General features: G+C 41.7%; 1 protein-coding gene across 4 annotated transcripts; it reads left to right on the top strand.

The window, feature by feature from the left end:
• Positions 1-1,938: 1,938 nt before the first annotated feature.
• Positions 1,939-11,804, top strand: nkx2.2a (NK2 homeobox 2a). Of its 4 annotated transcripts, none has more exons than XM_053845479.1 (3): positions 1,939-1,981; positions 9,286-9,610; positions 10,807-11,801. In XM_053845479.1, exons 2-3 carry the CDS (start codon positions 9,346-9,348, stop codon positions 11,382-11,384), a joined length of 843 nt encoding a protein of 280 aa, XP_053701454.1. In that variant the 5' UTR covers positions 1,939-1,981; positions 9,286-9,345; the 3' UTR covers positions 11,385-11,801. The 4 variants fall into 4 exon arrangements, with proteins under 4 accessions (XP_053701454.1, XP_053701453.1, XP_053701457.1 ...); XM_053845478.1 differs by lacking the exon at positions 1,939-1,981 and adding an exon at positions 9,033-9,081; XM_053845482.1 differs by lacking the exon at positions 1,939-1,981 and having other exon boundaries at positions 9,093-9,610; positions 10,807-11,107; positions 11,171-11,804.
• The last annotated feature ends 937 nt before the right edge of the window (positions 11,805-12,741 follow it).

Raw genomic sequence — 12,741 nt, 5'->3', positions numbered from 1 at the left:
GAGTTGATATTCAACAGGTGAGGAGACTGGAGACACCTTCGTGGCATCGTATCAAGTGAGTAATGAAGCTTCCTGTTTACCCAGCCTCACCATTATCTCCGTCGTAAATCACCAACAACTTGAAATCGTGCTTTTTATTCAGCCAAACATATAAGATGAACGCTAATTGCTTTTTAATTAGCCGCAATCCTTTACTTCTAATGAAGGTGCACTGATGTATTTAGGTGGATATGTTCAGACGCCATTCTTTCAAGGTCACAGAAGTGACAAAGACATGGATATGAACAAGACATACATTGACGCGGATTTATCTTGTGACACAGAGACGAGGCGCATTTATGTTCCGCAGTTTTTCAGAGAGTTTTCAGGCGCTACATTTTAATATGCTAACCATCAGAAATACTTGCAAATGGGAACAACAACTCATACTTTAAAAAACATCCATTTCTCCTGCTGTTTCCAAACTTACTCCTGCTACTACTACAATAATAACTTGCTTACTTTTTGCTTACTGCAGTCCACTGACCCCACTTGTACGACCACAACTATGCTTCAGTCACTGTTTATACAAATACTACTGCGACTACATCTAATACTCCCACTCTGGTACAACAGAAACTGCAGCATCTTTGCTTTGGATCAGAGTACATTTGCGATATAAACAGCTACTGTCAAAACAATAACTGTAATTACTTAAAATGATAGTTTTGGTCATTTCTAAGACTACTGGTATTTACAACCTCTATTGTACAACTCCAACATCTGCGTCTACCCTGCTATATTGACAATACCTACTTCCACAGCTGAACTTAATACCTCAGCGCTTACAGCTGTGGTTCCCACAGAAATCACAACCATTGCTGATTTCACTATTCTATATTCATTAAAACTACAATAATATACTGCACCACTGCTTGTGCATTTTTATGCCTCGTAAAAATGCTGTTGGAAATGCGATGACAAATTACTCTGCTACTGCTAATACAACTAATAATAGTCATACTGTAGTTTCTTGTGCTACTGATGAAGACAAAACAGTTTAAAAAAATTAGTCGCTGCCATGAAATACTTGTAGTTGTAGGGCTGCAGGTTGTATTAGTTATTTAAAGTTAAGCTAAGATAAAGTTATCAATGTATTACTGAAGCTGAAGGTATGAAGCAAACAAGAACGAGGGAAAGTTCCGTTGAAATAATCGAAACTGTTTACTCTAATTCTGGGTTGATAAAGGCTAATACTATATTTCTGTTCCAATGGTGCTAAATTAAATAATACATCATTTATCATATTTGTTTTTATGCCGTTATCCTTCCAAGTTATTTTAACTTGATAGTATTGTGTTTAGATACTATCCAGCCAAAGATGCTCCATTGTCTCTGCGTATCCGCGTGCGTGCGTGTGCGTATAACGTGTGCGTGTGTGTGTGTCAAGGGGGAAGTCTCGGCCCCCGATTCATTGTAGATAAAGTGACCGGGGTTATCAATCACTGCATCGGAGGATCTAATGTAAACGCAGCAACATGCCACATCTGCTCTTTGCTCCGCGCCGCTTCTTGGTTACAGAGCGATTTATTAGCGCCTTCTTTGTGCGCGGCAGCCGAGTAAAGATCAACCACAGCGCAGCAATAATATCCTCTACTCCTCCTCACACATCCCCGACAATAACTGCGTGTCCCTAAAACGTCCCAAATCACTGAAAAAAAATAGGCGTACCGTCCCTGTTTGCGCTCGGGGCCGATTTATTGCCAACGAACATATGGTCAATATTTTGTTTCACGTCATTGCTGGTGGAAAACAAACAGCGCGTGTGCGTGTCAGCAGGAGCGCGACCACTTCACCAGCTATGCAAACGCTCCTGGACAATCTGACAAGAGGAGCACTTGGTTTCTGGGTATATAAAGCACATCAGGCTTATCTGTGCGCACTCCTGAGATGTTTCATTAGGTGTCACACCAGCACAAGCGGCAGACCCCCACCAGTCCAGGTAAGAGCGGCGAGGCACCTCGATTGTTCCAATTTCATGCTTTACAGCCGTGTTTCTTCTGTTGTCTTTCCGCACCACGGAGCAGTTTAGTCCTCGAATGTTAAACGACCCTGATCTGATTCTAGACTCTGTGTAAAGGCCTCTGCTGACCACTTCTGGGTGTGAATGACTTGACATGGGATTTGGCCGCGCAACCTCAACTTCTACTGTTCCAAAATAAGCACAACTGTGTAACCCATGGTGAAGCAAAAATATGTCAACAATATTCTTAACCATTTTGTCCTGCTCAATGATTCACCCCTGCATCCAGATAGTGTCATACCTGCTACCTCTTCCATCTGCAAGCCAAGGACTCCCCCCAGTTGGAGAGCAAAACCCCAAGACTGGTGCAGGTGTTGAAGCTTTGGCACCTTGCTCGAAGACTCAATTGCTGCCCTCAAAATGTGAGCAGGCACCACCTGATTCTGTTCTCTACTCCAGTTTTAACTGCATTGTCCTTCATCCATCCAGAGGGAGACTTTCATTCCATAACTTCCTTGCTCAAGGAGAATTAAACCATGCGAACACAGTGACCCAAACTATCTTTGCAAAATAACTTCCTAATAGTAGAAAAAAGCTATAGGTTTTTGGGGAATAGGAAATGCAACTCTTAAAAAACAGCTTGCTCTACCACACGGCATATAGTTAAGCCAGCATCCCTTCTGCTTCCAGTTAAGCAACATGGCTTAATGGATTTCTTATTCTGTCAATAAAAAAGGTACGCGGGAATACAGTAGAACCTGCAACCTCTTTGAAATGTGTAATGGCTTGTCAGAAAAATATGAATATATGACATGAGCAAATAAAAATCACCATTAGTTTATTTCAGGTTTGACTAAATATGTGTGCACATTTGGCATTTGCTGCCTTGCTTTTGGGCACAAGTTGCAGTTTATGACTATAGTTCCTGTTCTTGTGGTTTCATCCATTTGAGGAAGCGCAGAAATCGGTACTGAAATCATCAGGGTGGCTCAAGGGCACTTCACAGTCTGCAATGATGTGAATCGAACCAGCAACTTCTAACATTAGCAGGATGACTAGTACTAGGAGAAAAATGAAACTCTATTTTTGAAGTCATTTAGGGTGCGTACCACTTGTACTGTGTTGCACAATAGCGGTCCTGAGGAACCTTTCTACTTCCAACCCACACTAACTGTCCAATAGTAAACAAGGTGAGCTTGTGGTTTTGCTAGCACAGTTTTCCTGCATGAATTCACTCATTGAAACACTTGAGCGTAACCACATAGAGTAACCTGGAGTTAGACGTTTTGAAAATTGTTCAGGCCCTGACACCCACTCGGATAAGTGTTTCCTCTGAGTTGGCACATTGTTTCTGCCTGTGGTTCAGTTATTTCTATTGAAATGTATTGGTGGGGAGTTTGGTTCTCTATTCTGACAATCAGATCACTGGTTCCATCCAGGTATGCTGGTATTATCCTACGCAAGTCCCAGAGTACCTGGAGTATGAGGACCACTATTTTGGAAAAGGATGTAGTTGTCTCACATTTGCTTCTGAAGGAGACAACACAAGCACACTTGTCAATGACATTCATGACCAAGAAAAAAAATACTTTTTTTATGTGTTAACAGCTATCTACTTGTATTATTACTAATATTCACCTGCTACATGACAGACGACTTATAGCTAATAGTGAGCCAAAATTTGCGACGGCAGTGCCTTGAGGAGTCTTATTATGTAGCAAGGGAATGTTGGCTTCACAAATGCTGTGGTAATAACCACTAATCTTTCAGTCATTGGCATCCACTTAAGATCCCGTCCCTGCTAGGTGCAGCGAATTTCAAGGTCACCATGCTCCTTATCTAATAAGTTAATAAAGGATTAGGAAGCGCATGCCATAACAAAGTTACACCAGTGTTTTTCATATTTAGTTTCCTCGCTCTGTGTGGAAAAAATTTATTGAGAATTGTATCGATGGACTTGCTTATGTCAGCATTAAGCCATGGGAAAACTTCTATAATGAGGTGAAACATCAAGTTATTAATATATTATCTTGACTTGACTGTGAAGTGTTAAATATGATTCGTTTAGATCGATCCTAAATGGTTATGATTTGGTTGATAATTGAATGATATCTTCTTTCAAGGTTCAGATTTGACTCATTGAACTGTCAGATGTTCAGTGATGACAAACTTAATGTGCATTTTGAACTCCTACATCAAATACATATTTGGAAGCAGCTGAGTGGTGTCGCCTAATTGAGCAGGCGGTCGCCCCCTGTTGTTTCTTAATTTAGCCGGTAGAGACCGCTAGAGGTCTACAGATGTCAACAGCTGTTCTGCTGCAGGAGGGAGAGGACACGCTTGTCACCAAATGTACCGGTGGTGTGTGGATTATAATCCGTGAGGTGTTTTAATCTCGCACTCGGAAGTGATTAATAACAAAAGTGATTTGTTTAGGCACAAAAGTGGCGTGAAATTCAGCGTTACAAATGGACTGGTGCTGTACAGAAGAGGGCAGATCCTCGGGGCTCCAGGCTGCCCGTGTTTAATTCTCACCAGGCTTCTTTTTTTTTTGCGGTGCGTCCTGGAGGAACCGTAAATTTGATCCAAAATTCTCTCCCCAGCCCTGAAGCGTGGAGCCCCGAGGCCACGGATTATCCCCCACAAATAAACCCGCAGACTACACCTGCATATTATTTATAGTCTTTTAATCATAGCGGGAGGAAATAGGTCTTGTCACCGCGGACATTTATCACGGAGCCCCCGAGGCGGCGCGGGTCACCTTTATCAAAGCGCGCGTCCACGCCCCAGGCGCAGGGACACGCTGAAAAGCAGCGATTAAAAAAAGAGGATCAACATTATTATGGATGCTCCTCCGGCATTTCTATTTTTCCTCCAGTTAATCCAAAGATTTATTTAATCAAGACGGGCTCTCTCTTTTCTTCACTTATTTAGGGACAATCGTGGGCATGAATTTCGGCGAGGGAATTAATCAGACGGGTTTTTTTTTTTTTTGTATCCGAAAAATTAATTGTTTTGGATAAGTCGCAGCGTGTGATTGCGAATTTGGGGCCAGAAAAAGAATGAGGGTTTAATGGCAGCTCTGGTGTTTATTGTGTTAGCGGTAATGTAATTGCAGCGCTCACTTTGGAGATAAAAGATGATGTCATAAATCGAAGATTAATGGTTTGGAATAACTTAAAGGAGAAAGTTTTAGTCACAAAATCTAGCATTGTATATTTATTTAATTTTTTATACTATTTTACTCCATTTTGTCATTATATTTGCTTGAAAATATTGATGTCGCGACATCAAATAAAGGACTTTATTTATTCATAGGAAGCATATTAATCACTTGCGAAATAATGCGTCCATATATTTATTAACAAGACGTAACGTTATATGTTGGATAATAGTTCACTCTTTAACATTGGGCAGTGTAATGTTTCCATCATAGATTTTATACATCACCAAATAGCATGTCATTATGAATAATAATAATAACATAATAGAATAATGTTGTGTCACCTTTCAAAATTTGAATATATAAATGTTTAAACTGCGTTATATAAGTACATTTTCAAAGCGCGTGTATTAAATTAGCTATTTTCTAAATAAAGACTGAAGCCATCTTCGCATAACCCACTGATAATAACATAGTTATTTGTGTATTCTGTGAAGATCTCAAGTCATTTATTACATGTCAGTTGACTCGAGATAAACAGATTTTCATACTATAACAGTCAAAAAAAAAAAAACATCAACGCAGTAACACGTGGCAAACACATTATTATTGTGGGCCGTTTCTTTCTGAAAAGCATTTGTAATTACATTTGTTGCCGTGAAAATTCAGGTAATAACAAGTGTATAACGGCTGCATGGTTGTTATATTATCAGGCTATAACATGGTGGACTCACAATTTGGAAACAGACTCGTGTTCTGTTGCCTAAAACCTGTTGATAATGTTTTCTGATATATGCTGGTGGACTGTGGAAAGATAAGTCATAACAACTGGCTACAAAACTTGTAAATATACCAGTATATCGGTTTTTACAGTGAGTCTAGTCTGTTATAATTTGGATTTATTTATTTTCATTTGAAGTTGGTTGCTGTGACGCTCTCCCTATGCTTCCTACATACAGGTGCTTATTTGAATGAAGTTGTCTTCATTGAATGCATCACAAACATATGCCATTCCGGTTGTTCTCTAAAACAAAAATGCTTATTTTCAAAGGGCAGAACGATCTTGAGAGTCGTCGTGATGATGGTGCGCACGTAATTCGCATCACTCTCCGCCGGTGTGTGTGAAGGAAGAGCGACGAGCGGCCTGTTTGAACGACCTGTGAGAGTAAACAGGTAAACACTCTCAGAAGTGGAGTGTCCACTTGTGAGTCTAGCAGGAGAAGAACCGAGCTGATCCAGTGAAACGCACCGTGAACCCCCTTCGTCTCTAAACCCGTGTGGTCTCCTGACATTTGGGGTTCGCGGTGGTCTGCCCGTGTTGTACCCCCCTCCCTTCTCACATGTCGGATTTAAGTTTTTGGGTGGATCAGGTCAGTCACCCCGCTCTCCTCCTGCCTAGATCCGCATAGTCCGGTCTGCAGCTGAATGGAGCTTTTGTGGGGAATGGGCGATTAAGTCTGCAGGTCTGGGGGAATATTTACATCCGAGCTGCAGGTCAGCAGCTGACAACCATCGATATCATCAAACTCATCGCTCTGTTTATCACTACGAAGGGTATTTGCCCAGTTCCGTTATTAAAAAAATAAACGTCCACGTATGAAAATGATGACTGCGAAGAACATAACTATAGCGCCACCCTTGGGGGTCACGCGTCACAGCTACGTTGCCAATTAAAAAAGGGGAATATGGGGGGAATTATCACGTATTTTAGTGTGAGAATGCGACATTTACTTTCATTGACCCACTCATTGTGGATTTGCATTTTTTTGTTGCAAAATATTTCATGAAATAGTAGAGTCATAAAACCTTAATTATTAGTAATAGAACGAAAATATACACTACATAAAAGGTAAATGTGCAGCAATTATTATAACCAATTATTTCCTCATAGAAATATATCTTGTGCCACAATTGTTCATTTAAATTAACATTTTTCTTGCCCATTCTTGTCCATTTCTTGTCCATAATAACAATCATAATAATAATAATTTTATCATCATAAATTTCGTGATAAACTATCGTGATAAAATACAATATCCCTAATAACTGCATTCATTATATTCATAAATATACGTCATAGTATAATAATGCATTTCAATAAATAATGTCTGAATATGGATATATGTGTATATAATAAACGAAAACAAAGTCAATGAAATTAAATGTGTTCGTACACGAGATATCGTATGTTGAGCAATAAATATGCGCTGTAGATCGAGATTACAGACGTATTTTACAGGTGCATTAAAAAGGCCCGGTCTAAAAAATTATCTTCTGCAAAAGTGTTTTTCTTTCTTTTTTTTCTTGGGAGTAAAAGGAGAAGGGTGCATGCATGTGTGCGTGCGCGCGCAGATGAAGGACTTTTGCTTAATATTGTGTCAGGATGAATTGAATGAAGAGATAGTCCATTGAAAGCGCTTGAATGCCATGACAACTCGGAACAAGCTCAGATTTATTCCCAACAGTTAGGGCGCTTTGTGCGCGGGGCGTCAATCATCCATTATTTAGGGCTCCTGAAATAAATGCAAAAACTGCGGTGGCACAAAAGCTTCCAACGGGAGCCGGACATTTGTCTACATTTCCCCTATTGTCTGCAGCTTAGCAATCGGTTAGTATTTGTGTTTGGCCCAGTGCGACCACCCAGGATGCGCCGAGGACCCTCCGAACATTGTCACCCACATCACATAGAGGAGTGGGAGCGAGAGAGTTGCGCTGGAGCGAGAACTTTGTCAAGGATCCGCACAAAAACAAACAGCCGAGAGGAAAGTGGCACCAGGCGCAGGAATTAAAGCCGCATGAATAATCAGGAGAAGAAAACACCAACAATCTTGTACGCGCCGTGCAGGTGGACAAAACAGTCGCACAACTCAAAAAATCGAGTTATTTCATGTATACATTTGTATAATATACAAATCTTGAATATATTTCATGAATATTACTGGTCGTTCAAATATTCATTTTAAAAATATACTGGAATGAAAAGGAATCTATTTTAGCATTAAGGTGTGGTAGTAATCTATATTTTCATAGTTTTTCTTACTAATAGTGGGCGATGTATTTGGTATTGATAGCGTATTAGTGGAGTGGTACCACCAAGCAAAACGATTGTACGTGAAGAAGTAGTTTTTGAAAGGAATGCTAATGTCAGTGCTAGTATCCGAGGTGGTGATCTGGGAGTACTCGTCGTAGTGGTATTGTTACGCCATTTTAATAACGGTATTACGACTAACAGTGATTTAAGTAGAGGCATGTCGTGTAGAGCGGATCAAATATTGACAGTAGTACTAGCAGGGCATTTGTAGTACCAGCTCTAGTATTTATGGTAACGTGTATAGAATGATACATTCTGACGAACAGAATACGAGGTTAAATGTTTCTCAGTCTACGGTGATGATGTGCACCATTTAATTGTCGAGAATGACACCGGAGAGCTCGCGGGTGTGTTTATTTATCGATCCATTATCAGTATCACATTTGAATAATTTGTACCGGCTCAGCTTTTTCGCAAACAATCCATCATCTCCTGCTCTGAATCCTCTCCTCTTTTAAGCTGCGGCCACAATATTGACTCAAAAGGTTTCCATAAATTACCTCAAAACAACATGTGAAAAGTGAAAGCGGCAGCTCGGAATACGAGCGTTTTATGAAAGTTCTTTGTATGTAAATAGGGCGTTGTAAAGGCCCTCCCCGTCTTTGTAATTAATTGACACGTTATACCACTCATCATGCTCTGAAGCACCAATGGTAGAGGCTCGAATCTCCCCCAAAACCCACAATTTCACATCTGCAAACACTGTCTTCATCCACTTGACTCCTAAGACCCGCCCACACGTGGCCAACCTTTCTGGTTTTTGACTGCTTTGTCACTGCAGGTTCATGTGTGCGCACCAACCTTATATGGACTGATCCAGACAAGGTAATGGCTTATTTCCCTCCTGCAGCCGCACAGAACCCATGAGCCACGCATAACAGCACTTGAGCCACTTTTGGCATCCCCCTTTTCTCTGGACTTGAATCCACCCTGCTATGGTCATCCACGCTGGCTGCCTCCAGCGCACTCCAGCCTAGACTTCCTCCTCTCATTCCTGCTCCTCTGCTCTATTTCCTTCTCTCCAAACAGCGGATTGCCCGAAAAGCTGGTGCCGCAACTTTTCCCTGCGTGTTTCCCCCCCACCCGAACATGTCGTTGACCAACACAAAGACGGGCTTCTCTGTAAAGGACATTTTGGACCTTCCTGACACCAACGACGAAGAGGGATCTATCACCGGCGCGGAGGAGGACACGGAGGGATCGGACACCACCTCCACGACGAAAGGCGCTGGAGTTTTGGTGAAAAGTCCGCTGGAGAACGTTCAAAATCTGCCTTTAAAGAACCCCTTTTATGACACTAGTGACAATCCTTACACGCGATGGCTCGCGACCACGGACAGTATCCAGTACTCATGTAAGTAGAGCCCCTTAACGCCTTGCTTAGAGTCCAGCAAGTGGGTGAATGATCGCCGGGTATCTTGTGTGGGATAGACGGGACGCGTTTGGACGCCTCGTCGACCGCGACGACGCACGTTTCGGTGCAAACGCGTAAAGAAAGGAGCTAGATTCACGAATATATCGACGCACGATCATGACTAGAGTTTCATCAGACCGTTATTTCTTGAATAGCCCTCCGCTGTTGCCATCTTGAATTCGAGGGGTCGTTCTTAATAGGAGACCTCCAGTCAAATCTCAGATAGGGTGACGCATTGAAAAGGCGATCAGGATTAACTATAATATTGTCCAGGAACATCGATCGAACATAAGATTTCACTTTGTGGTGACGAATAAATTCAGAATGGAGAAGGTGTACATTTGATATACAGACACAAATAGTTATTGACTACGATATGTTATTATATGGTTATTGTTGCATAGTATAAAACATCTAAGAGTTCATGGGAACAGCCCCGCGAATGATAACGATCCATTCAATTTTTTTTTATGGAAATAAAAATGGTGAACAAAACCCTCTTCAGGTGTCCAAAATGCATATTGGTATTCTAGTTTGTCTGCAAATATAAAACATTTTATTTTGATTCATATATGTTTTGGTGCTTCAAAAATGCCAGTAAATGTGATACAATTTATAGCCTATCAGTAGAATAAAAGCGCACTTCACGTCTTTGCATTAGATCGCTTCTTGTTTTAGATTCAGAAAATCTAACAGTTGTGAAATCTGCCTGTTATAACAGTCACTCCTTGATTAAATCATTTACCCTGGTGACTATCCTAAATGTCGAAAGAGGACACACGACAGATAAAAATGAAAATAAATCAAACATAGAGTTTTGACTGAGGATTAGAAGCGTACCTGTATGAAAGGAAAAGAGAGGATGTGTGTTGGAAATGTGACGAAAAATTCATATTTGGTTCCTATAAATGATGTATTTTCATTTATTCTAGACTCAGGTGTTCGACACAACTGAGCGTGGCCGCATTTTTTGAGTTTATTGTAAGAGTGCGTCCAGATGAGGTGTTTGTTGATGAGCAGAATTATACCAGGACGAATGAGGTGGATTCACCAATGTGACGACATAAGCATGTTTTTAATCGTGTGAAACTTTTTGTGATCAACCCTTTCCTGAACTTGACATAACATTTTGACAGTGTTTCTCCCGTTTCTTGCTGCAGTACACGGACTCTCCGCCAGCTCCCAGGATTCGGCCAAGTCTCCGGAACCGTCCGCGGACGACGAGTCGCCGGACAACGACAAGGAGACGTCCAGCAGCGGCGGCAGCGACTCCGGCAAGAAGCGCAAGAGGAGGGTGTTGTTTTCCAAAGCGCAGACCTACGAGCTGGAGCGTCGGTTCCGGCAGCAGAGGTACCTGTCCGCGCCTGAGAGGGAACACCTGGCCAGTCTCATCCGACTCACCCCAACCCAAGTGAAGATCTGGTTCCAGAACCACCGGTATAAGATGAAGCGGGCCCGGGCAGAAAAAGGTATGGAGGTGACGCATCTTCCTTCACCCAGGCGAGTGGCGGTGCCGGTTCTGGTCCGGGATGGAAAGCCGTGCCACACGCTTAAAGCTCAGGACTTGGCGGCCACTTTCCAGGCCGGGATCCCCTTCTCGGCGTACAGTGCTCAGTCCCTTCAGCACCACATGCAGTACAACGCCCAGTACAGCGCCGCAGCCACACCACAGTTCCCCACGGCGCACCACTTGACGCAACAGTGGACTTGGTGAGAGAAACGACAGACTCGGAAGTAGGAAGAAGGCAAACATACACTCACACACACACACACAAACACACGAAAGACATTTTTGGCAGCATTTTAAGTCGGGGTCCAAAACATCTCCCGTATAGAATCTATTGAGAATGTAAATCTTGTGAACATTTTTTGTAAAGTTTGTTGTGTGTTGGTTGTAGAGATGCTTTCTTTTGTCCCCTCGTGTTATCAGCACGTATACGAACCACTTTATAATTATAGGAGATTTTAATTTCATGCTTCTTTTATGGACCGGAAAAAATATTTATGGCCACGAATAAACACTGGCAACTTTTCAGCTTTTTGTTTTCTTATTCGGTGAAAGTGTTGGCAGGATGATCCGGCGTGTTATTTTAGATATATGTACTTTTTTTTTTTAAGAGTTGATCACAAATCACCACTGTAAAAACCGGCACAGGGACCAGTCAATAATTTTCTTAAGATGCTTTTTTTTTAAATAATAATAATAATAAAATGTAATTCCGAAACCGATCTTGGGTTTAATATTTGGTAAACCTGACTTTTAAAATGAAATAACGGCGCGACGTGTAAATAGCCGTCGAATGGAGCAGTTATTTAACAGTGTTATGATGATTATCGGAATGATTTTGGTTTATTTTCCAGAAGTAAATCCGATCTCCCAGCCACAAGTGCTTTTCCATAATCATGGTTTGGTTTAATAATGGCCCAATATTTGACTTAAAATAACGCACAAGGCAGCGCACAATGGAGCTCACACAAGAGAGCCCTCGAGTCTCATACCTTTTAAGCAAATTTAAGCTGCGGAATATTTTCTCCGCGTGTGAAAACCTCACTAATAAAGAGCCCGAAGTCACTCGTGGAAATGGGACTAAAACCCATTCACTTAGTCTGAGAGGGCTTCTCCACACAAGAAGCTTTTGAGTCAAAAGCTCTCGGGTTTGTCAACATCTCCCTCGCTCTTGGTAGTAAAGTGGTGGAGGGGGGAAATATATCTGTTGAACTGCAAACAAAGCAGGGAAAATCGATCAGTTTGTTAATAAAAATCGACACATACAGAAGCAACACGGAAACATGCGAGCGCAGTTTTACTGAATCTGCAAGGTGGAGTATCAACCTGCAAGTCAATACCTTGGCCAAATATGATAAGAGAAAATCTTTGTCTGTTTGTTCTTGGACACAAACAGATGTCAGAGTCGCCCCTATCATCACTGAACAAACAGCTAAATTGGGCAGATTTGCTAATTATTTACAGAGCCCAGTCTCAGAGGGGACTACTGCTTTTGTGGACCCATTTGGACAGAGATGGTTTTGTGTCCCACCGGTGGCTGTCGTGAAAGGTCCCTCTGTGTCGA

The sequence above is a fragment of the Synchiropus splendidus genome, chromosome 16 (genome assembly GCF_027744825.2).
Source record: "Synchiropus splendidus isolate RoL2022-P1 chromosome 16, RoL_Sspl_1.0, whole genome shotgun sequence".
Taxonomy (NCBI): domain Eukaryota; kingdom Metazoa; phylum Chordata; class Actinopteri; order Syngnathiformes; family Callionymidae; genus Synchiropus; species Synchiropus splendidus.
Note: the sequence above shows the minus strand (reverse complement) of the source record. Positions and strands in the feature narration are given on the sequence as shown.

Coding starts and splice junctions, on each gene's coding strand:
- nkx2.2a (XM_053845479.1), top strand. CDS start 9,346: ATGTCGTTGACCAACACAAAGACGGGCTTCTCTGTAAAGGACATTTTG. Junction 9,611..10,806: donor GGACAGTATCCAGTACTCAT/GTAAGTAGAGCC, acceptor ACATTTTGACAG/TGTTTCTCCCGTTTCTTGCT.